General features: G+C 42.2%; 1 protein-coding gene across 2 annotated transcripts; it reads right to left on the bottom strand.

Annotated features, from left to right (window-relative positions):
* Positions 1-919: 919 nt before the first annotated feature.
* On the bottom strand, positions 920-24374 carry Traf6 (TNF receptor associated factor 6). 2 transcript variants are annotated; one of them, XM_041678946.1, is made up of 8 exons: positions 24299-24374; positions 21167-21334; positions 17943-18260; positions 14889-15039; positions 12757-12915; positions 11108-11179; positions 9458-9535; positions 920-7355 (listed from the first exon to the last, which is right to left on the bottom strand). In XM_041678946.1, the coding sequence occupies exons 3-8, from the start codon at positions 18236-18238 to the stop codon at positions 6519-6521; spliced, it is 1593 nt and encodes a 530-aa protein (XP_041534880.1). In that variant the 5' UTR covers positions 18239-18260; positions 21167-21334; positions 24299-24374; the 3' UTR covers positions 920-6518. The 2 variants fall into 2 exon arrangements, with proteins under 2 accessions (XP_041534880.1, XP_041534881.1); XM_041678947.1 differs by lacking the exon at positions 24299-24374 and adding an exon at positions 23398-24132.
* Positions 24375-24661: the final 287 nt, after the last annotated feature.

Raw genomic sequence — 24661 nt, 5'->3', positions numbered from 1 at the left:
ACTACACACATGGAAACAGTCTAAGAGTGGGCAGCTTACCAAAATAGAAGTGGGATGCTAAATTAAAAAGCCTTCTGTATTTGGAATTTCAAATTAAGGTAGCATCTTTTAAAGCATTTACACGCCCTACCATCTTGATATTGTCCTTAGGGTTGCTGAGTCTATTTTAGATAGAAAAGCTCCAAAAAACTTCTAATAGCCCTATAACGGGAGCACCTTTATTCTGAGAGACAACTCAGTTACCAGCACCGGCTGCTCCTCTGGAGGGCACACATTTGATTCCTGACACCTATTTCAGAGCTCAGTCATATGCAGTTCCAGTCCCAGGGGATCCAATGCCATCTTCTGACCTCCCAGGGCACCTGGCACACACACACACACGCTGTACATAAAAACAAAACAGTAGGGGAGTTTGTTAAGGGGATGGCAGAGCAAATCCGGAGGCTTGGAATCGGGGAGAATGGATACCCTGCCAGTTTCTGTCTAAAATAAATTCATGTGGTCATGTTTTTCACTGGGCCTACAGTATAGAAAACTCTCTGGGCTTGTATTTCAAACTTGAATCTTCAGGTCAGAAATCATTGCTGAAATCAGGAAATACAGTGAGTCCTCATTTATTGTTTCCTAAGGATCAAGGTATTCATGATTTTTTATTTTAAATAGAAAGTAGTGCCTGGTTATTTTTCTTCTTGTCCTAGTGAGGCCCAGTACCCTAAACAGAGGGAACCCTAAGGCAAATCAATCATATATTATTATTATTTGATTTTCCAAAACAGGACTTCTCTCTGTAACAGCCCTAGCTGTTCTGGAACTAACTCTGTAGACCAGGCAGGCCTCAAATTCACAGAGGTCCACCTGCCTCTGCCTCCCAAGTTCTGGAACGAAAGGCATGTACCACCATTACCCGACACTTTTGTTATTTTAATACCATTGTGATATTTGCATCTATATTTTATTTCAATTAAGCATTCGTTTGTAAAGAGTGTGCAATATACAGGCTGATAAGAAGGGGAGGAGGTATGTCAGTCAACACGTTCAAAACAACTCAAGGCATACATTTTGGCGCATCTTTACAGCTAAGGCACATATGAAAGTCAGATCCAGGTGTCTCTTGCAAGATGAACGGGAGTGCACATGTGTGACCTGGGTTTGGGAAGATGTCACACCTATCTAGATGGAGTGCAGAGTTTGCAGCACAGTAACCTCAGACCTTCCCTCTGCATCAATCCTGCAATCAGCTGCATTGGCTTGAGGGAGACCATGTGAGGCAAGGTGGGGGCCAGGCAGGGTCTGCTTTACATAGCACCTGGCAGAGAGTGTTCCCAAACAAACCTGCTTGCTGCAACCTAAGCTTATTACCACGCATACCTCGTCGTTACACTCCCCCTCACACAGTGAAACTCTGAGTCCCCTTACCAATTCCACAGCAGCCCTCTGAGCACAGCAGGCTTGTGACCATCTCGTCATTGCATTTTGATTTTTAAAGTCAGATTTCATGCTAATTTTCAGTTATAAAATTATAAGCGCCTTCCCTAAGTCTATAAAAATACCCTCAAAAACAGACCTGGGCATTAATAATGCTACCTACTCCATAATATTTCAATTTCAAATTCCCACTTTACAGGCAGCTAAACTCAGAATAAAACTGAACATATATGACCAGCCCGTAGTCATGGACAAGCACTAGGGGAACCTGGAATGTCAGCACACAGGGCTATTACTTCAAGACAAGGAATGGGATCCACTTGGAAGGCTGGGAACAGAAAAGTGTCTAGCTTGGTGACCTTTGTGCAATCGGTGTGGTAGGAGATCACATCTGACCCTCCTCCAGACCCCCATCTAAAGCTTTCTGTGCATTAAGTCTACAGGATCCATTATGGAAGGTGTCATGTGTACTTTATGAAGTACTGATGTGGTCACATTGGATCTTTATTTAGCTTACTTTGCTCCTCAAAGAGATTTATGTATGTTTTATTGTATACACAGGACTGAATTAATTTTCACTGGAAAAGTTTCCATCAAACTGTACTGTGCTTAAATATGTCCCCCAAAACTACTTGGGGTCAGGCTCCTGAAGTTTGAACTAATAACAATTGCACAGTCGTGCTGAACTGAATTGTTTTCTCGCCTCCTGAGGACCATCACGATGCTAGCCAGAGAGGTCACAGAGAGCCCCACAACAATTTATCTCCTGACTCCAAATATAGTATCTATGCTAAATCACTTTAGTCCCCAGGGAACTAAATCATATATATTAGCAAAATGTGCCCCAAATTACACTCTTATCCACTGAATTAACTCAAATAAGAAAGTAACATTAGAACAGTCTGCATAACCAGGAACCTCCAAGTAAACCCTTTATGGGAATTCTCCTGTAGACAAAAAGAGATTAAAGCTCCACACAACATTCACACAAACTCTAAGATGACATAAAGCAGAGGATACAGTTTGAATTACAATAAAATTCACAAGTTTCCAAGGAAAATCTGAGACAACTCCAAGCTGTTTAATTATTTGAGGACTGAACAGTCTTAAAGAGAAGTAGGAGCCGCACAGAGGGTAACACTGTCCTGGGTGGCAGATGTCCACTGGGTTTAAACCTATCTCCATATTTGAGAACTGTTATGATAAAGTGCTGGGGAAAACGCAAAACCCGTAACATTCACCTTAGCAACCTTACATAAGCTGCCTACCTGGGAAGCAGCTGGCTTCCACTAGGTGTTGCCACATACTGCTCAGGCCCATGTACAGTATGCTGAGAACAGGGGGTTCGGGAGCCACTAGAACAGGACCTTGGCCTTCACTGGGTCCTGCAAAGAAGGGAACTGCGGCTCCAGGAGACAAACGGTGCTATATTCTGAGTGTCAAGTGTCCTGTAGGCCACCCTTTCTCTTCTCTGCCAGGTAGGGCTACCCAGGAGATACAAAGTGTCTGCTAAGGAGACACTGGGCAGGACAAGGAACACCTCTCCACACTCCACAATGTTTTGAACTAGAATCGTTCTCCAGTTTTATCTTTTTATTAACCCGAATTTTTTTTTGGTGGGGGATGAGCAGTTTAAAACATCAAGGACACAGGTGACCTTCAGAGAAAGAACTAGGTTAATTCCATTCGAGTGACTTCAAGGCATGTGAGCAAGTGTTAACTTGTTCGGGTTGATCACATTTGGTTCATTTTTCTGGATTCTGGGACTTGGGAAACACCAATCCATTCCACAGACAGTTACATCAACTGTGAGACAAATGACAGCTCTTCTGAGCCTGCTGACATTTAGAGTATTTCAACAGACAATCAGATGATTACTGACTGTGTCCTAGTCACCCGCTTAGGGCATCTAGGAAAATAACCACCCAACACCCCACAAAAAATGTAATGACATTTTATGTTAAGACAATGAAGAGAATTTTAGGCATGTCAGGAAAGAAGTGGGTTAATAACAGGAAAGAGAAAGAAAAAAAAAGCCCTTCAAAGTCTTAAGTTAGAATAAGCTCTCTAGTAATTAACTTTCTGGTCACAAGAGATTGAGAGTCTAGGTAGAGCAGCAGCAAGCAACTTCTCTGTAAGAGAACAGTCTAATTGCACACATAATTCACAAGTTAGTCTTACTTTGCTTGATACTGGTAAAAACTCAGCTTTACGCCAGTCATAAAATTTAACTGAGAAATCACCCAGCGCCTGTCAGTTCTTGTTAGGGTGGGTTCTTGTTAGGGTGAAAAAGCACTTGTGATTCTAATTCGCCGTTTCCCCTCTTCAGTCTGTGAAAGTAAGTTGAATAGCCAGAAATGGTCACACCCAAAGGACAGTAGCCAATTACCAAACTACAATCACCAACAGGCTTGATTTCTAATAGAAGATATTTGACTTGGAAAAAAATCTCCAATAATAAGTTGGACATTTTTGGAAGAAAAAACAATTTGAAAAATAGCAATGTTCTAGATTGTTAAGAAACCATGGCCAACACACTGTAGACACAGGTTAACTGGTGAATCAGGAAATGTTCAGGAGTGGGGAGACAATTAAGAAACCAGCTTTCTAGGTTAAAACTTGATTCTGAGTAGACCTTGTCAAGGGCTGTCTTTTAATATCAGCTTGATTATTTTTACTCTGTATCCATGGTGACTGAGTATCATAAACTAGCTGACTCGTTTATTACAAACACCAAATGCAGGAAGTTATAAAACTAAGATGCACATCAGCTGATGGACATTAAGTAAAGCGTTCATGTCAGTAGTGGGGACAGTCACACCAATTTTCCACTGGTAAAGCCAGTACTGTCAATGTTTTGTGGCTTAGCACTGAGCTCCTCAACACATACACTAGAGACATCTAGTCCAATTTGTTTCATAGGCAGGAACATCACCATGTTGGAAAAAGTTTAACTTAGGCAAAAAACTTATGACGCTGGAGTTAAAAAAAAAAAAAAGGCCAAAACCAAGGCAGGAAATGACTGTTCTTAGTACCTAATACAGACATCTTTTAAATAGAAATCTGACCAGGAAGCTTTTAAATATCATTTCCTTTTTCAAAACTGAGAGGGGAAGGGGGGGGGGGGCTGATATTTTGTGGTAACACTTAACTGATAAAAATGCTTACTATGGAATACAAAAAAAAATTAAGAATACACACAGAAAATAGACCCTCAAATAATTGAGTACATTTTCAAAAGTAAATAAAAAATAACTATTGCTTGCTTTTTCAGGAAACCCCACATTTCTTCAGTGGGAAACAACTGCAGGAATAGGGCAATGCAGGCTTCCCTAGGCGGGAGGTGTTGCAAGAGGCTCAAAGACTGCTAAAGGCACAGCTAACCCACACCACCAGGAAACCAACTGGTGATGCATGGTGAGCTTGTGTAAGGTAGGGGACAAAGCCTTTCCTTCATTTTTGTGGGTGGAATGGAAGCAAAGAGAGAAAAATTAAGAGGTCAAAGTGCCACTTGTTGGGGACAGGCTACAAGTGAAAATCAGACTCCTTCCTCCACCGAGGTCTCTGAGCGTCCTCTGGGAAGCAGGGCAGATCTAGCGCTGGCCAGTGGCTCGGATTTGGCCGGAGACAGAAGAGCCTTTTCTTCCTACCAGAAAACTTGAACGATCTTGTGTAAACAGCAGCAGACAGATCCCCTTAGGTTCTTTACCAATGCTCTAATTAGATGTAGGACTCCCTGAGAACTACTTCCACAGTATTTTATATGCACAGGCCATTAGCAGACACAGAACAGCACAATAATGCCCTCTCCACACCACGACATTCGACAGAACATGCTCAGGCTGGCACTGAGCAGGGTGTTCATACAACCATTATGACTGCCAGCCTTGGTTTAGTCATCTCTCAAGAACCTATAATTTCTCAAGTTTTAACAAACTCTGTTTTGAGGAAATCTATTCTATTTATTAATTTTCAAATTATGTGCTTTGGTGCTTTGCCTGCATGTATATCTGTATGAAGGTGTCGGACTCTCTGGAACTGGAGTCACAGACAGTTGTGAACTGCCATGCAGGGGCTAGGAGTTGAACCAGGCTTTGGAAGAGCTGCTCTTAACCGCTGAGCCATCTCTCCAGTCCGTTGAAAAAATCAGTTCTATTTCAATTAACTAAGTTAAATCAAAAGGCAGTCAAGAGGGCTGACAAATTCCCTGGCTGTAAGAGTTCGGCAGTCATCCGCAGATGACCTTTAATGGCTGGTGAGCTGAATCACTTCGAATGTTTATGTTGGTGATTCTGTCGGCAAGCGACAGAAGACGTGCTCAGGGATGCAGACACCAAGCTACACTGCAAAGACAAGGAAGCTTATATGGCCACAGCATTTAACAGTTGGCAACCACATTACCGCATATTACAAACTGGAGAAGCTGCTGCCTGAGCCTCAAAATATGGAAGCAGGGAAGAAGTACTTGGTGCTCAACAGATAAAATGCTTACACTAAGTAAGGAAGGGCTAAAGCAGTCCCTGGACCCTTAGAGAATAATGGAAGGGAGCACATGAGAACTTAAGACTTTCCAGGGCCATGGATCAAAGCTTCTGAAATTCACAAGCGTCCACTAAAATGAGAACTCAGCACCAGAGCAGCAACTTTCTCACTGGTGTAAGCACAGGCAGTAGTGATTCTGCTTAATATAGTACCTAAACATCCTAAAACTAGCCCACCATTCTACGGCACCGAGCATTATTAAACAATTCAGCTTCAGCACACTAACTCTGGCCTTTTTTTTTCTTTTACAGTGAAGTACCTGGAAAAAGTCCATGAAGTACAACAAAGAGGTATACTAACTGACAGATGAGCCACAGGCCCCGCCAATGTTAGGTTTCTGAAGACACAGGGGACATATAGATTTGTAGATTCCTGTGAAGACTGCCTCAGGTATTTGTAACAGTAAGCAGTGGAGGGACCTCACTGCCGACACTTGCTGCTGGTGCTACGCCTTTCCCACTGCTTGTCTGAATACTGTTGACTGGGAGCAGGCAAGGAAGGAACTGGTTTTCCATATGGTTTGTAGTTTTTTTAACCCAAGTAAATGGATGCTAGACTCCTGCATCAGTACTTCGTGGCTGGAAACCCTCCTTCCGAAGGCCACCCATGTCAAAGCGGGTAGAGACTTCACAGCGCACTAATAATGTATCATCCTTAACGAAGGTCCCCTGTCTTAAGGCTTCCAGATGCATAAATGTTACGTAGCCAAAACCTTTGGGGTTCCGTGGGATTGTGGGACGCTGAAAGGCAAGCAGCTCTGGTTTAGCATCCATGACCTCTTCGTGGTTTTGCCTTATTACTGCTTCAGACTGATCAAGAATTGTAAGGCGTATGGTGCCCTGGAAAGGCCAGGGGAGATGACTGTCATAATCTCCTTGCATTGTGTGGACAAACAGGGATATATAGTTTGCACAGCGCTGAGCAGTGGGTAACTGAAGGTGCAGGCGCATGCACAGCTTGTACCCAGGTCTGCCTGTGTAGAATCCTGGGCTATGAATGACAACAGGTTTTTCCTCTTCTTGGGATTTCAAGTGCATCCCAAAGTTGCCAATCTTCCAAATGTAAATCCCATTACACTGCTGTGCTTCCATTTCAGCAACTTTGTCCTCAAGGGTTCGAATGGTCCGTTTGAGCTCGCTTACATATATACTCTGAGTTTCCATTTTGGCAGTCAGTTCCCGGATTTGATGGTCCTGTCTTACTAGGCGACTTTCCAACTGTTTGATAGTTTCCTCATAATTTGGGTCGTCTGGACAACATCCCCGGGACGGAGAGGAAGTATCACATGTACGCAAAGCAAGGTTTACATCATGAACAGCCTGGGCCAGCAGTCTCATGTGCAACTGGGTATTCTCTTGCAGGTGTCGCGCCAAGTGATTTCTCTGCATCTGAAACAAAGCACAAGTCACAAGTTGGGAGCATTCACTGAGGAAGAAGAAAAGGACCCAGTCAGACAGACAAGAGGTTTGAAAAGTAGCATCACAATTTCTCTTAAACCTTTATCACTTCTCTGTGTTGTTACCTGATCCAATGAAATAATTCTCTTATTTGACTGGTGCACTTCAAGAGCACTCAGCTGTTACTCCAATTCATCTCCCTTCTGTCAAGGCAGCATGGACACCCATCCTTCTTTGTTGACTTGAAGACAGCAAACACCTAGGTCTCCTTCTCCCATGTTCCTTCCTCTAATGTTTCTCTCATCAGAGTACAGCTAATAAAACTTTTGCATTAGAAAAACAAGGCAAAGCTTTCTATGGATCATGCTTTCTTTAGTCAACATCATTTTTCTCCCCTTTAAAGCCGCCTGAGCCTACCTCAGCTCCCCTTATGGTGCTGACTTACTGCAAACTGCCATCTCCACAGCATTCTAAGACCACCAAAAATCCTAAATGTTTTATGATAATCATAACTATAAAATAATGTATATTACAGAAAAATAAAAAATACAGGTGATTAAAAAGAAAATAGGCTACCTATTATCTGTCTTAGCATTTTGATATCCTTCAGTTTTTTCTCTATGCACACATAATATAGAACTTCTTCATAACCTTTAAGTATGAGTTACCAATTTTATCTTTTAAGCTGTGAAATATGTTTATTCTAAGTACTGTAAAAGTAGAGCAGAGAAAAACATGCAATTATGTACACCAGAGAGAACCAGGCCATAGTAAGAGTGACACATAGTAAGCGGTCAGACACTTCACACTGTGACCTCATCTTAGAGCTAACCTAGGAGACAATGCAGGACTTTCCTCCTTACCATGCACTTGTTTTGAATACTGTTTGTTCAGGTTTCTTGCCTTGCTTACCTCTCTTTTCTGTAAGACAAATTCTGTAGCACTGCAATACTGTTTCCATTTCTTCTTACTTTTCCAAGTCAGTACTCTAGGCTACACATGGGCCATCTCCATTCGAATGCACAGAGCTGGCTAGACTCACTACTACTAAAACACCTTTTCTTTCTTTTTAAGTTCTCAGCTGCACAGCTCTTTCTGTGTTTACTCTTTTTGTTCAAGTCTTTCCTTCCAACCCAGTGACTGAGACCATAAACCTACAGTCATTCTGGATGCCCCCTTCTCTGCCTATTGTACCTACTTCATTACTATTAGACCTTCTCTCCTAAATGTGTCCAGGGTTCCTAGAGCTCTCTCTCCATTCACTTTCATTATGCATGCTGACCTTATTTTGAGTGTTGTTAGTAAAAAGTTCTGATACTGCCTTCCCTTATTCTACTTCATATCTTCCTTGTTGTCGCTAGATTGAACAATATTTAAAAAAAAAAAACCAAACCTCCAAACAAAAAAATAAGTCACTACACTTACTCTCACTTTCTCTCGTCTTCTTGTCTGTTTTTTTTAAGTAAAATTTTATTTTTATTTTAAACTACAGGTAGGAGTGTGTGTCTGAGTTTGGGGATGCATGTGAATGCAGGTGCTATACAGAGGTGTAGGAGTCCTGGGGCCGAAGTTCCTGGCCACTGTGAGCCACATGATGTAGGTCGGTGCCAGGAACCACTGAGACATCTTGCAGAGCTGCCCTGAACACTGCTTTCCCCACCTGTTAAGATTCAGTCCACAGGCTGGTAAGACGGCAATGGTGCCTGCCACCAAGACTGACAACCTGAGATTGATCTCCTGGTATCTACATGGGCGAAGAAAGAACCAACTCCTATCAGCTATCCTTTGGCCTCTACATGTATGCCATGGAACACACATACCCACATGCATACTGATGTGCATATGTGCACACACACAAATTAAAAAGGGCAAAGATTCAGTAATATATGTTCATTCATGTGTACCTAAATACTTAAGCCATTACTACATGTGTAATAGCATTAATATTCATAATAATTTACAATAACAGTGTTTATATATAAATGTTTCTAAACACTTAAATTTGTTGGTATTCTTCAGTATAGACCTGAGTATGGTGTGTGTATAATATATATATTTCTGAATTCATATTGCAGAATTCAAAAAAACCTTACCTTCTCATGACAACCAAAAACACTGAAGGTGCAAGGGATTGGTGCTGTCGGGCAGTCCAGATCGTAATGATTAGGCATCTGAAAATCAAAATGAAGCTGAAAAATGTCTTTCCCTGAATATCATGCTCTAGATGATGACAGTACATTTAAAATCTTAAAGTAAGCAAAACTGTGTATTATCTACGGTTTTTTCACAATTCTGAGAAAAATTAAATATTAACATCTACATCACCCAATTCACTAAACTTCATTTCTTAAAATGGGTTTGTTTCTATGATAGAACACTGGTGCCCTCTTGTGGCGTTTACACACCCTAACAACTTCCACAGCAAACCCAGGGACCAGTCATACATTCATGAAAGCCTCTGAACAGACCTATTACTTCCCATATGACAATCTTTTATAAATCATCTTATCTTTGAAACCCAGGCATATTTATTTTGGCTCTACTGGGGAACTTGGTTATTATATGGTAGAGATACAACCATCCTTGGCTGGATACAGCACCCCAGACTCGACTGGTCATAGGAGAAGTGTCACCAGTCAGCACAGTCAACGCTGCCTGACGTCTGCTATTCTTCTGGAAATAGTTGTAGATCAAAGTTCAGTTTTTCTGAAGTTTCACTATGGTTTTTGTCTTTATTAAATTTTACTTTCATTGAGCTTTTTTAAGTTTGGCATAGCATAGTTTCCTTTAAATATTAATTGAGAACAAAAAAGAAAACCAGGGGTACAAGATGACTTCATAAGCAAAACATTTAATACCTTCAAATTAGGATTCTTGGGAAAAACACTACAAACAAACCCATGGGAACATTTAGTCAACGTCTTACCAAGTAAGGCAGTCAGTGAGGTTTTCACTATACTTCTAGCTCACACAGATTTAGTGACTAATATTCATCCTTTGTGGTAAACTCCCTAACTTTCAACAGAGAGCAATCTGATGGAATTTTCCTTTATTAGCAATTAAAGTATAACAGTTTTCTATGACAACTGTTGTCTTTGGTGATGCTCTGCAGTGGTTCCGGAAGCCCTCTGCATTCTGTAGGAGCTGGTGCTGCACAGTACTGTGCTGCTGAGCCGGAGCTTTCTTCTGCTTCCTCGTTCTCTCAGTCAACCTCCAGACAACCAGGCCTCATGCCAATGTGTACATGTGTTCTTCTACGAGTCTGTTTTTAAGTGGGGCCCTTCACTTTCAATTGTTTTCATTTGAAATTCATCTGTTTTGGTTCAGTTTTGATTTCTTTGTCTGTGCTGGGCACACTAGGTAGGGTCTCTAGTCCTCTGAGTTCCATTCCTAGCCAATGGAATCCTTTTATTTTTTTATTTTTTGAGAAATGTCTCTCTATGAAGTCCAGGAACTCACTATGTAGATGAGGCTGGCTTAGAACTCAGAGATCCACCTGCTCCTGCCTCCTGAGTGTTGAGTAAAGGTATATACCAGCCACCATGATTCAAGCATCTACAAATACTAATTTTTGTTCCTTTTAAATATTTATTCAATTACATTAACTTACATATTTTTTTGTACAACAGAATGCTTCAACATATACTGACTTTGCCTTATTTTTTATATTCTCAATTAAAAAAAAAACGGTAGCACTTCTTTAAGCTCTTAAGGACACAGTAATTTGCAAAAGAGACACCTACCTGTTCCCTGATGAGGATTGTACCACAGTACTCACAGATGATATTTGCCAACGGACAAGTCTGATCATGGATCTAAGTTGTATGAGAGAATTAAGAAATGTATGAGAAAGTCTGAAAACATAAAAAGACTAATTTTTACAATAATTTTTTTCAGTGTGTGCAAATGAAGAACATTTATGTACAGTCACAACGTGAGACTTTTGCTAGTTAATGAGACTCGGTTTTCAATCTCCTTCAAAGAATTTGTTAGCATGCAAAACAGATATGACTCCTTTTGAACTTGAAGCAGAGCACCCCGGAGTAGCATGGTACCGGAGTAGCATGGAGTACCGGCTGGTGTAATTCTCCAAGGGCAAAAGTTTCAATAGCAGCATAACAAGCTAATTACAATTCTTTCCGGTAACTTAAAGCAAGCAAGCCATCAATCAAAAGGTGTTAGGGCACAGGCTTTGGTACTTAAAACTCTCAAAAGGAGGAGTCCCACTTTGTAGAACACAGTAACTCTGGTTTAACAGATATGCCGAAAAGAGACAAGCCTTCCTCATCAGTTCACCAAATCTGTTCCAATTATGACTGAGATTTTACATATTTATTATTAGCAAGTTAGCTGAATTTTCTTGACTATTTTATTTATTATTATTATTATGTGTTTTTTTTTTTTTTTTGGTTTTTCAAGACAGGGTTTCACTGTAGCTTCGGAGCCTGTCCTGGAACTAGCTCTTGTAGACCAGGCTGGCCTTGAACTCACAGAGATCCGCCTGCCTCTGCCACCTGAGTGCTGGGATTAAAGGTGTGCGCTACCATCGCTCAACAATTTTCTTGACTATTTTTATCAACACACTTAATATAAAATGCTCAATTTTCTAAGAAACAAATTTAGAAGAGTATAAATTTAAGGAAGTAACTAAGTATCAGTTACAGAGGAAGATAAACTTACGCAGGTTATTTTAGTACAGAGTACAAGGGTAGGGTTCAATGTCACCGGAACACTGAAACATAGCGTGAAACTAATTAGCCTCTTTACAACCCAGCCGGATGGAAACAAGTGCCGTCCCATTATGATGCTGCCAGGCACCATACTGTTTCTTTTTAAAGGTTAGCTTCAACTGAAGGACAATATACACACTGAAAAGTGAATGGAGCCAATGGCTTAGTACCAGTGGAACACACTTTGCTGTATTTAATAAATTCTTTCTTACAGATGCAATAGTTGACACCCTATGTAAACCAGTCTGTATCCCTTTTTCACAGTATCTGCCACCAGACTGTTCACTGATATTCATGGACAGGGAGGAAAGCAGCAGGTATCTTTCCTAGCAGCTCCTGTTCATTGTTTACTCTCAGTAATTAGTCTAATGCTTTCGAAGGATATGGAAATATGAACTCTACATTTAAGGTCCCTGGGTTCCCTGAAACTTCATTTCTTTCATAAAACTTAGCTTTTAAAAACTGATAATATAGCTGGGTGGTGGTGGAGCAGATCTCTGAGTTTGAGGCCAACCTGGACTACAGAGTGAATTCAACAACAAAAAAATTCAAAACAAAACCTGATAATATAAATTAATTTTTGTATTTACATCCTTATCTTAATGCTAACCCCTTCAAATATGTACTTTAAATGTAACGAACACATCTAAGTTAGTACATACCTCTTTCTCTTCAAATGGCATGGATACAGCACAGTTTACACAAGACACCTGTCTCCTGGGACAATCCTCAATAACATGTATATTAAACTGGCACTTTTGGAAAGGACGTTGACATTGGGGACAATTCATAAGAGCAAATTCACAATGTGCTTGGTGATCCTGTGATAAAGGAAAATAATTGATTAGTATCTGAAAACCCTAAAAATGTTTTCTAAAGATAATCTTTTCCAAGAAAACAATTTTTTTCTTCCAGGATTACTTTTAACTGTCAATCTGGCATAACACAAGTCACCTGAAAAGGGAGTCTCAATTAAGGGACTGCACAGATCAGATTGGCTTCTGGGCATGTTTACAGGGGATGTTTAACTGTTAACTGATGGAGGAAGGCCAGCCCACTGTGGGTGGCACCATTACTGGGCAGGTGGTCCTGGGATGTATAAGAAAGCTAGCTGAGTAAGGGCCTCTGAGCTAGCCAGGAAATCGTGTTCCTCCAAGGATTCTGTGTGAGTCCAGGCCTGACTTCCTCAACAACAGATTACGATCTGGAACTATAAGCCAAACACAGCCTTTCCTACTCTAAACTGCTTGGTCAGAGTGTATCTTCACAGGATAGAGACTAAATATGGACAGTAACAAAAGACCACATTCTCTAGCCACAAACAGCATGGAGGCCTTAATAAAGTCTTTCAAACAATAATTGTGATGTCAAGTTTATAAAAAGAATAAGAAGTCTCAAGTTAAATTTCCAGTTAGAGAAGTTTTGGAAAGAAGTTAGATTTCCAGATTAGTAATTTATTCTGTGCTGAAAGGGTTACGGAGGCCCAAAAATGTGAGCCTATTCCACCTTGTCTGAAGGTCAGAGTTTGAGCTTGCTCAAAGTTGTTGACAACAACTGTGTCTACACACCCTGACCTAGGGTGTGGTTGCTTGGTGTTGTGAACATTAATATGGCCCATACAGGTAGATCCACTCCACCCTGACCTAAGGTCAGAGAATTTACTTCTTTTGAAATAGGAGGTTTGACCTATGGTGTGGCTGCCTTCAGGATACTTGGTCTAGGGTGGGCTCACTGCCTAAACAACAGAATGCTTTTCTCATTAATTAATGGCTTGATGTCTCAAGCACTGAAGCAAGTAACTGTTCTGGCTGTCCTTTGTATCATGTTAAAGCAGTCTTTTGCCTTTGTCCCCCCTTTTGTACACCCCCTTGGGGTAATAAAGTGCATGGAAAAATAAACACTGGCTAACTCAGAACTCGAACTCAGAAAAATTCAGCATTCAGTGTTCACTAAGTTGCCCTCCTGTTACTATCCTGTGTCACTGTGATTCCTCAACTTTTCTAATCTTCACGCCCCTACCCTGGGACACAAACCCGCCACGGCTAGGATCACAGCAGTATTCACCCCAAAAAGGTGGCTCCCGACATATGGCAGCCCACCATGGCATGGCTCACAACAAAGGGTAACTCCCACTAATAGAACTAAAGAGGTGGCTCACTGGTTAAAAGGGAATGCTGTTCTTCAGGAAGACCAGATTTCTGTTCTCAGCACCCTCACTGGGCTGTAAACAACTTTCTGTAATCCCAGGGAATCCAATACCTCTTCTGGCCTCCATGAGCACCTGCGCATACCACACACACATACTGAAAGGAGGAAATCTTTTTTTTTTTTTTTTAAAGAACAAAATAAAAGGGACAGACTTGAAACCCAACCTAAACATTCATAAACTATATGAATATTTGATTCAGGGAATAAAACAATGTGCAATTTAAAAAAATAGAGAAAGTATGATGAAGGTACTGAGATGATGGCTGTAAGACACTTTGTTTCTTATTTCAAAATGAGAGAAATAAAGTTAGGTTAAGATGTAATCTCCAATTAAGGAGCTCTTCAACTGTTGAACTGTAAAAGTGCTTATCTGAAACCCTCCCAAGAGCACAGACTTATTTTATTGCGGGGACAAAGTCAAAGTAGAAAGAATAAAACATTTTCTGTTTTTTTTTTACACTTAATAACGGCAAGAATTTATTCACCCATCCTGATCTGCTATAATGATACACACACAACAGGGCAAAGTCGTTATGCTCTACAGACTACATTGTGTAGTGACAACAGCTAGAAAACATCTTAATACCTCGAGATGTCTCAGTTCCATCTTCTGCAAACAGCCTTTATTTGGGCATTTTACAGTCAGGGAAAGGATCTCTCGTTTTGCAAAATTGTCAGGAAACAGTTGATTTTCCAGCAGTATTTCATTGTCAACTGGACACTTGTGACCTGCATCCCTAAAAGAAGCAGGAACTTAAAGTTAGTAGCCTGAAACGTTCACCTTGGAAGACTGACTGCAGCTCTCCTTATGAAATAAGGCATGCATTATATTTCACAACAACACCAGAATGATAGTGCACTGTGGAGTTTATGAATTCACTTATAAAATGGATGCAAACTAGCGCTGCACTATTTATCAAAAGCAGATGGGCTGTAGATGGTAGGATAAATTCCAGCTGGAAAATAAGCAAAACACTGAATAAAATTATAGTTTGGCATAAAAATGAAGTGAAGGTCAGTTAGGAAAGACTTCTGGCAGTCTGGCTGGCTGTGCTCTGTAATACCTCTACAGTCGACCACTAAGTCAGACTACGCTGCTTACAGTCTTAGCAACACATTCATAGTGTTACAAACACAAGTCAAACTGGTTAGCAGAACTCTTCTGAGGCTTCTGGTAAGTTCTGAAGTGAGGTCTATGATGACACCATCTCCTGAGCCATAGAATGATTTCATTTGCATATCAAGGGTGAACTACCGCAGAGCTAGAGGACTTCTGTGGTGGGCTTCCCGATGTTCTACCTCCCCTCATCTTTTTTTTTTTTTTTTTTTTTTTGCTTGTTTTTCGAGACAGGGTTTCTCTGTGGCTTTGGAGCCTGTCCTGGAACTAGCTCTGTAGACCAGGCTGGTCTTGAACTCACAGAGATCCGCCTGCCTCTGCCTCCCGAGTGCTGGGATTAAAGGTGTGCGCCACCATCGCCCAGCTCTCCCCTCATCTTTGGTGGGAAAAATCAGCCTCAGAAAACCAGGGAGTCTGCTATTCCCTTTGAATTTTTTGATTTTCAAAATATCATTTTAAGATATCTTATTTTTAACTATGTATCTGTATCTGTGTGGGGGCATGTGCACATGAACGCAGGTGCTTATGGAGGTCAGAGGTATTGGGTCCTGTGGAGCTGTAGGTATAAGCAGTTATGAACTACCTGCTGGGGGTTCTGGGAACTGACTTGAGTCATCTGCAAGAGCAGTAGATGCCATCCCTCCAGCCATCCAGAGATGTCTCAGTCTTGTGTCAGAAAATGTGATAATCAGATAAGCCACGGGAGCCTTAATCAATTACTGAACGTTTCTTCAACACTACTGTCAAACAGCACAGAACTAAGAGAGACAGAGCTGATCTTTATGGGTTCTGTTTAAGATTACATAATGCATGCCAGGTATGGGATCTCTTTGAGTTCAAGGTCAACCTGACCATGTAGGGAGCTCCAGGACAATTAAGACTATATTCCTTGTCTCAAAAAAAAATTACACAATAAACTATCAAATACTTTTAAAACATAGAAAGTGGAAACAAACCTTGTAAAACATGCATATCTAAGGGAAATTAATAACTTTACAAAGTAAATCTAAAACCACTACCCACAGTTTTAGAAAACCCAAAAGAAAATGAATTAGATCAAGACCCATTTTGATTTCTTGAATGATAGTCAATGAAGACTTTACAGCAGTTCCTTTTAAGAGATTAAAACCATAGTACTCTGTCATTTCTAGCCTCGAGGGAAACAGGACTAAGGCCTCAGATTTCCTTTTGTGGGATTTGTTTCTCTTATCACTATCCTACAACTTTCAAAACATTTTGTTACAAAGCTTAGCAAGGTAGCGTCCTGGACACTTGATGACACAGTGTGCATTTCTCCCTTATAGACATCAGCATGCCGCATGTGCTACCATTTTACCTAATTATACTACATTAAAACAGGGACGGGAGGATGAGCCTTAAACACCGCTGGCTGTGACCTCACAGGCTGGGCTGAAGGTGGTACTATTAGCATTCAGTGGACACACAGCAGGCATGAAGCTCAGGGTCTAGACATCCTGCCTCAATAAAGAATCATCTGGCTCAAAATATCAGCAGCGCCAAGGCTGGCAAACAAACACATAACATAACCTTATCCTCTACAGTTCCTACTGATTCAATGCCAGGCAACACATTTCCCCTCAAATTAAAAAAATGTGCTGCTCCTTTGTTTCTTAATTCAAGCCCCAAGGATGGAGTTTTATTGAAAAGCTGGTACAAAAATTCTCTGTAAGAATTCATAGACCATTAAGTATCCCAAGATGGCCTTAGTCTACTTAGAAATCATTGCAGTTTGGTCCCTAATGCAGCAATGCTCAAAACAGAGCTTTGGAGATGTGACTGGAACTCAATGAGGGCTCTGACCTCCTCAGTGGATTTATCCATTTGAGGGTTCAGTCTGTTGGTCAGTGTGAAGGTAATGGAAACCCAAGAGGTAAGACCCAGCAGAACTGAATGAGGATCTTTTTGTCTTGTATATTTTAATCCAGTTACAACATTCATACACCAAGCACCTACTGTGAGGGAAGGAACTATTGCTGTAACTAGAGAAAGCCAGTTTAACATCTCAGTCTCAAGGATCTACTTTCCAGTGCTGTAGGCAGAAAACAAAAACAAAAACAAACCCGCATCAGTTATCAATTGTTTAAGGGAAAAATGCTAGGGGTAAAAAAATCAAAGCCTAGCCTGATAAGGGATGGGAAACACAGGAGCCTCCTTTCATACTGCAGCACAAACTGGGATAGGCCCCTAACTCACTCACTTTTCTGTCGTCTTCTTTTTTTCAGAGCAGCTTTTTCTGTCTGCCTACTCTTAGGATGACCTGTTTCTTTTCTTCCTTCTTCCCTTTTTTCTTTTGAGACAGGTTTATTTCTATGTAGTCCTGGCTGTCTTGGAACTTGCTCTGTAGACCAGACTGGCCTCAAACTCAGGGATCTTCCCGCCTCTGCCTCCTAAGTGCTGCGATTAAAAAAGGCATTTGCCACCACCACTCTAGGGATGGCCTGTTTCTAACATGCTCTTTGTATTTGGTTGTTATAAGCATCGTTCTTTCTTAAAATCAAATACCTTATAGATTTGATGATGCAGGCTTTGCAGAACCTGTGGCCACATGGTGTTTGCACTGGTTCCCGTAACGCCATCAAGCAGATGGGGCACTCATACTTGCTCTCCAAAGGTGGGTCAAACTCCACGTCGAATCCCTGGATCTCCTCCATAAAGGAGCTGGAGAAGTTCCCCGTGCTGGCAGACCCACTCACACTGTCATCTTTCATCGCAGCACTGCAGGAGGCGGCCATGGCAGCACAGCAGTCACTTGAGGACTGGCTGGACCCACAGCTGTTTTCACAGTTTAACAGACTCATAGTAGCTTTGTTATCAGTCAATCTGCACACAAAGCGAGAAAAAATGCTTCAGCATGCAAACACATAGCTTACCCATACTAGTCACATACTGTTGTAATATTATTTACAAATAATTTCTAGAGTGACTACCACTTCATGGTAAGTTATCTGATTCCCTCCTTCAAAATGTTTATGAATCACCTATGCCGAACACAAAGGAAAGTTCCCTGTCTATGTAATGACAACGGGAGGTTGGAAAAGGAAAGCCCTTCAGTTACTACGCCCGAGCATCTGTTTACACCAAGATCAGGAATTTAGTGTTCACTGCCATGCCCAGCACACGAGTTCTTCACATGGTGGTAGATGCTCACTAAACATCTACTGAGGAGGTTTTTCACGTAATCAAGGGTCCATTAGGTATTCTTAGTTGAAGAGAATAGTACAGCCTGCAGGGAACAGCAGTACTGGGTGTGTGTGTGATCTGGACCACTCAGAACTTAAACCCCATGTGGATTTCTAAATGCTCAGTATGGCAATTTCTTTTATATAGAAGGAATGGAATTTAAAAGTGTATATTTATCTTTCTGCCTTCAAGTCAGATCAGATGACCATGTTTCACTACTAGTGACTGGAAAAACATGTGAGGTTTCTTTGCCTATGGAAAATTATTGTATTAGGAGCAGATAGATGCCTTCACATTCTAAACTGTTATATTATATATATGAGCTATGAATGTTTAAAAGCAACTTATAATACCTATAACCAGTCATGTCTTTAGCTTAATTATCCTGGAGGAAATTCCTAATGTAAACTATAGTTCTAGAAGCAGAATGCAAACCTCTAGTCAATACAGCAGACAACAACCCCCATACCTGTCTACATAAAAATTCTGTCTTACAGTTTGCCAATTGGAGGATTAAGCTACCAGGTCAGTGAGATGGCTCAGTGGGTAAAGGTGCTTGCCTCTAAACCTGACCACCTGAGTCTAACACCTGGAACCCATAAGTTGTCCTCTGACCTCCATACAGGTGCCACCTACACTCCTCTCACACAGCAGTACACAAATGTACTAAACAACAATAAAACCCCTAACAACAACAACAACAAAAGAAGTTCTCCACTGGGTCTGGTGGGGGCAGGTCTGTAATCTTAACTACTAGGGAAGCTGAGGCAGGAGGATGGATTCTGGATGAGCCCGCTTTAAAACAGTCAAAAGAGGGTTGAGAAACAGCCCAGTGGCAGAGGACTTGGCCTGGCCACTGTGAGGCTCTAGGTTCAACCCCTTGAACTGGAAATAAGGACAGGGCTCCCAGTCTTTGCACCCCTAGAAACAAACACCTTTCTGGATGCCTCAAGTCTTTCAGTCACTGTCTGACAGGTTCCTACAGAAGCAGGAGGGGCTGGAGGACAGCTCAGAGGTAAAGAGCTCCTGCTCTTCCAGGGGATCTGAGCTGGAGCCCTTCTCCCATGCTGGGTGGCTGATCCACCCGTAACTCTGGCTCTAAGGGAATCTGGCTTCTCTATGCACCTGGACTCGCATGGACAAATAACAGAAAATAAAATAAATCGTAAAAAACAAAATAAAACAGAAAAACCAAAACATCGAAGTGCAGTGCTCTGGTGGCAGGGGCAGAGTGTAGTACAGTGCAGCCTCGGGGCTAGGCAGTCTGCACCTAGGCCTTTCTTAGTCTTGTGGTCACGACTGAGGCAAACCGGATAACCCTATGCTTCAGTTTCCTCTCTTATTAGTGAGAGTTCCATCTAGAGTTCCTGCTAGGATGACATGTGTTAATATGCACTGAACACTGAGAGCTGTAGCTGCAGTCAGAACAAGTTATTATTTCATACAGTTTTACACAGGATTGTCTTCGCTTATTAGAGTGAAACCATAGAGTTTAAAAAGGTCAACTTGCCTAAGATCACCAACTAAGTAGCAGAGTGGGATCAATCCACAAGTCTACCTGACCCTAGAACCTTCTGCACTACATTATGTTTATCTGTGTTGTGACAAAATAATTTAAAATTTATTTCTTTTTAAGTGCTGTCCAGTGTTATTACACTGAGTTGATTTAACTCCAAAAAGTCGCCTGACACCTCATACCATTTTACTTTATTTTTGATATAGTTTTGAAAAGTTGAAATTACCTCCTAAAGCCTTACCATTTCTAACGTGAATACCTGGGACAAGCCCATTCTGATTGGAAGACAGGAAAGAATGAGAAACTGGCACACAGCAGAAGTAGGCAAAGATTGAGTATTAGACCGCCCGCCTTTACTGCTTTTATATGGAGGACAAAGGACAGCTGTGCCTCTCTACAGATTGCATCCTACCTCTACTTCTTTAGTCATGGTTTCTAAAGTAGACCTGTCGGGGAAGAGCATGCAATTCTCAAAATTTTCTGATACATGACGTTGTTTACCCAGTATACATCGAAGGCTTTCAAATCTCCACTCCCACATAGTATGTACCAGAGTGTCCATTTTATACACCCTTGATAAGAACAGGCCTTTAGAATCTTAGTCTGTTTTGTTCTGCTTTGCTTAGTAAAGTCATTTCTGAGATATTGATATTTATTACTAAGCTATACAGCACATATCACAGTGTTAGCTTTATCTGTATGGCGAACTTGAGGGAACTAAGACTGCCCTTCCTGCCAAATGTTCAATTTAAAATTCAGCTATAGTCAGGCTTTATATTGCTTTCTTGCTGTCCACTTGAAGACTTGAGTGTCACCTGATTTAAAGAGATCTTTTGCGAACTACACATTCCTAGTTAAACATGCTTGACAGTAACAATTAACAATTTAAGAGAATTTCCACTGAAGGAACACACTGCAAGTACGTTCTTAAAAACCTGTAGGGGCATCCGTGGGCAAAGGCGAGGCGAGAACATAAGGAGGGCGAGAAGGGGGATGCAGCATTCTGAACTCTCTCAGCAGCCATTATTACCTGTTCAAGGTCCCTCCTTGGAAGCTGCAGAGATAGCTCAGCAGTTAAGAACAAGTGCAGTTCTTCCAGAAGACCCAAGTTCAGATCCAGCTTCCATAGCAGAGTCTGAGAACCACTTATCAGTTCCTGGGGATCTATACCTTCTTCTGACTTCTGTGGGCTACACACCTGAGGCATACACACATACACACATTAAATAGAATTAATTAATTAAAAAGATAAAGATCCACTTACCAGTGCCAAGGTGGGGGAGAGTTCACAGAGCACTGCCCTTTTCCAAGGTCTGACTTACAGTTAAAGGTTGCTGGAGGGACTTTTCCGCAGTAGTGCAGTCACTGTTAAGTTGCCTATGTCCTGAGGGCATCCCTAATTAAACTCATGGGTTTATCAAATATGAACATACATACATATCCGCTCTTAGGGTATAAAACACCATGGGCGTTATTAGAAAAAAAAAAAACCTACCAATATCAAGTTGCTTTCATTACTTTCCATGCTTTAAGAACAGAGAAGCTCTATGTCTTCCAAATACTCTTCAGATAATACATACACCTTGAAGGTCTACAGGTGTGTGTGCACCTGTACGTGTGTATCTGTGTTTAACATATACTGAGATATTTTAACACACAGTGTAGAAATTAGACTCAAACTTGATTACTACTAGGGAAGTTAAGCTACAACAAGCACAGCCACCTTTTCTGAGGCAAGTTAAAATATTTTACCTCTATTTTTATGTGTTGCAATGACTTAAGTAACAAAGCCACATCTCTATAATTTCCCAACAGTGAGTAGTTGTCTTTATTAACACTTAGAGAAGAAGGAATGGTGTCCTGAATCAGCTACAGAAGTGAGAATACAGTGGTGTGTGTGCGTGTGTGTGTGTGTGTGTGTGTGTGTGTAGAACACGGTGCTCTGAGCAATCCACGAGCTGCTACAAAAGCAGACTCCAGACTCACTGCAGTAAGTTACGCTTTGCTACAAAGTATTTCTCAGCATAGTTTTTAGTTATTTGGATGACTTTCTCCAGGATAGAGAGGGCAGAATAAAATTTAGGTCATTCTTTATCTTGTACCTCACGACTGCAATCCTGTTTGCTGCTGAGACTCTAGTAAGGCACACTTTAGTGAAGTGCCACAGAGGTAACCATTACCAACTAACCTCAACTACACAGTGAGTAAGTAATAAAATTAGCCTTACCAGAAGTCATGGCTTGTATCTACAAATCTGTACCTAGGTATATATTATAATTCAAAGACAATGAAGTTAGATGTCTTACATGAAGGGTAGGGTGACCCACAAAGACAAATGCTATGCTAGGAAATGTGGATGTTACCTCTTGAAAGCATACATTTTATGTTAACTGGGGTGCACACACAAGTAAACATGTAATTCATAAATCAAGGCCACATAAAAGAAAACACTGACAATTACTTAACTTTCTACAAGGGACTCACCTGGTGGGATTCACCAGGTGGAAGGAGAGAAGTGACTTATCCTGTGACTTCCACACATGAGCTTAGGCACAAAGGCCGATATACACACACAGGAATACACTAAATAATTATGTAAAAGCAAAACCCAAATTTCTTTACTAACTGTGTGCCAAGTCCTTAAAAACCCATTCTTTCTGGGTGGTGGTGGCCCACACCTATAATCTCAGCACTTGGGAGGTAGAGGCAGTTGGATCTCTGTGAGTTCAAGGCCACCCTGGGCTACAGAGTGAGCTGGGGGGGAGGGGGGATGATAGCCAGACCTGTTATACAGAGAAACCCTGTCTTGAAAAACAACAACATAAAACCAAAACAATAACAAACTCATTCTTAAAATACAAAGACCTGCAAATGGGGTACAGTGGTTAAGAAATGCTACAAAATATTTGACGGTTGTAGTTTAGTTTTGAACTCAAATTCAAAGTGATTTTGCTTATCCAGACATTGTTTGCTCCTCGAAAAGCCAAGGATTTTTGGACAATCTCTTACACAAACCAAGTGACCAATTTGGTTTAGCAGCAGAATTTATTATCACAGACAAACAAGGCTGTAATTTTGAAACAGTACACACACACACACACACACACACAGCGCATCAAGGCTGAATCTCAGATATGATTCTTGTATGCATCATGTGGACAACCATAGCTCAAACACTTTCCTTGAGTCACATGACACCAAGCCATCTACACTCCACCCTCCACTTCAAACCCCAAAAGGAAAAAAAAAAAGCTCCTTTACCTCGGAGCATCATCAAAGGAGGTGTGAAATGCCAGCGGCTCAAGGCACAAAGCCTACACTTTGGATGTGACAAGTTGTTCTCGTTTCTAGACTTGTGCAGCAGGCTAGTTACCTGCTCTCAGAGACACATGCAAATCCTATACATCCAAGCTTTGGGTGCTTTCTGTCCACACACGATGGTCTAAGTCTCAGCTGGAGTTCCCCTGAAGTCAAATACTAGGAACAGTTTTATCGACACAGTGTCTGGAACAATCTCTAGAGAGCAGGGTTGGGGAGGGAACATGGGTGTCATCGAACTTTTTTTTTTTCTTTTCTTTCTAACTTATGGCTTAGGACCTCTATCGAATTTAATAGGGAACACAAAAAAGTTTCCCCCTGCACTCTGGAAGTTTGAAGGTTTTTTTTATTTTTATTTTTTTTTCTTTTTAATTTAAGCTGGAAGGGACGGGAAAACCCAGCGGGCGATTTCCTTCCCTGGGCAGGGAAACACGAGGTGAGGATCAGCCGGGCTGAGGAAGTGGGATGCAGTGAGCCGGGAAGGGACTGGATCGGCGGGAGAGGCTCCCAGACCAGGGGCCGGGCCAGGACTTTGGGGCAAGAGCGGCCCGGGGAGGGCACGAGGGCGTCCCTGGCCTGTGCGAGGGCTGCGGGCGCGTCCGGCACCTGTTAGACGCCGGGCACCGAGGGCAGAGGCGGCTGCGCGCCGAGACGGGGGTCCTGGGGCCACCCAGACTGGAGGGGAGAGGGGCGGAGTCCCGGACTTGTGCGGGGACGAGGGAAGGGCGGCGCCGGTCTGTGGCAGGCGAGGGCGCGCGGCGACACGTCCCCGTCCCGCGGGGAGCCGGGGTGACGCTCCCGGGCCCACGGCCGCCGGAACCCAAGTTCGAAGCCGCTCACTCACCGCTCGCCCACGCACAGACGCCACAGACGACCGGGAAGGCTCCCGATCGCCAACACACGCGGCGCTCCGAGACCGAGTGATTCCAACGCCAGACTCCGGGTTCGAGGGCAGCAGCCGCCGCGTCCGCCGACGGCCGGAGCCTCAGCCCCAGCCGCGGCTGTCGCTGCTGCTTCCGCCTTCTCAGCCAGCCAGGAGCAGCGAGGGGAAGGGAGCGCGTTCCGAGACAGAGCGGCCCCGGGAGTGAGGGCGCCCCCTGGCCGCGGTCCTCCACCCTGCGGCTGTCAACCCCGCCTTGCAATTCTGAACTGATTGAAGGGTGTGTGTGTGTGTGTGTGTGTGTGTGTGTGTGTGTGTGTGTGTGTG

Source organism: Microtus oregoni, unplaced genomic scaffold (assembly GCF_018167655.1).
Source record: "Microtus oregoni isolate MIOR12 unplaced genomic scaffold, Mior012 000031F_ref0000149, whole genome shotgun sequence".
In the NCBI taxonomy this organism is placed as follows: domain Eukaryota; kingdom Metazoa; phylum Chordata; class Mammalia; order Rodentia; family Cricetidae; genus Microtus; species Microtus oregoni.
This window is presented reverse-complemented; position numbering and strand designations above follow the sequence as displayed.

Coding starts and splice junctions, on each gene's coding strand:
- Traf6 (XM_041678946.1), bottom strand. CDS start 18,238: ATGAGTCTGTTAAACTGTGAAAACAGCTGTGGGTCCAGCCAGTCCTCA. Junction 12,916..14,888: donor TGGAACTGAGACATCTCGAG/GTATTAAGATGT, acceptor CCTTTATCACAG/GATCACCAAGCACATTGTGA. Junction 11,180..12,756: donor TGCCATTTGAAGAGAAAGAG/GTATGTACTAAC, acceptor CATACAACTTAG/ATCCATGATCAGACTTGTCC.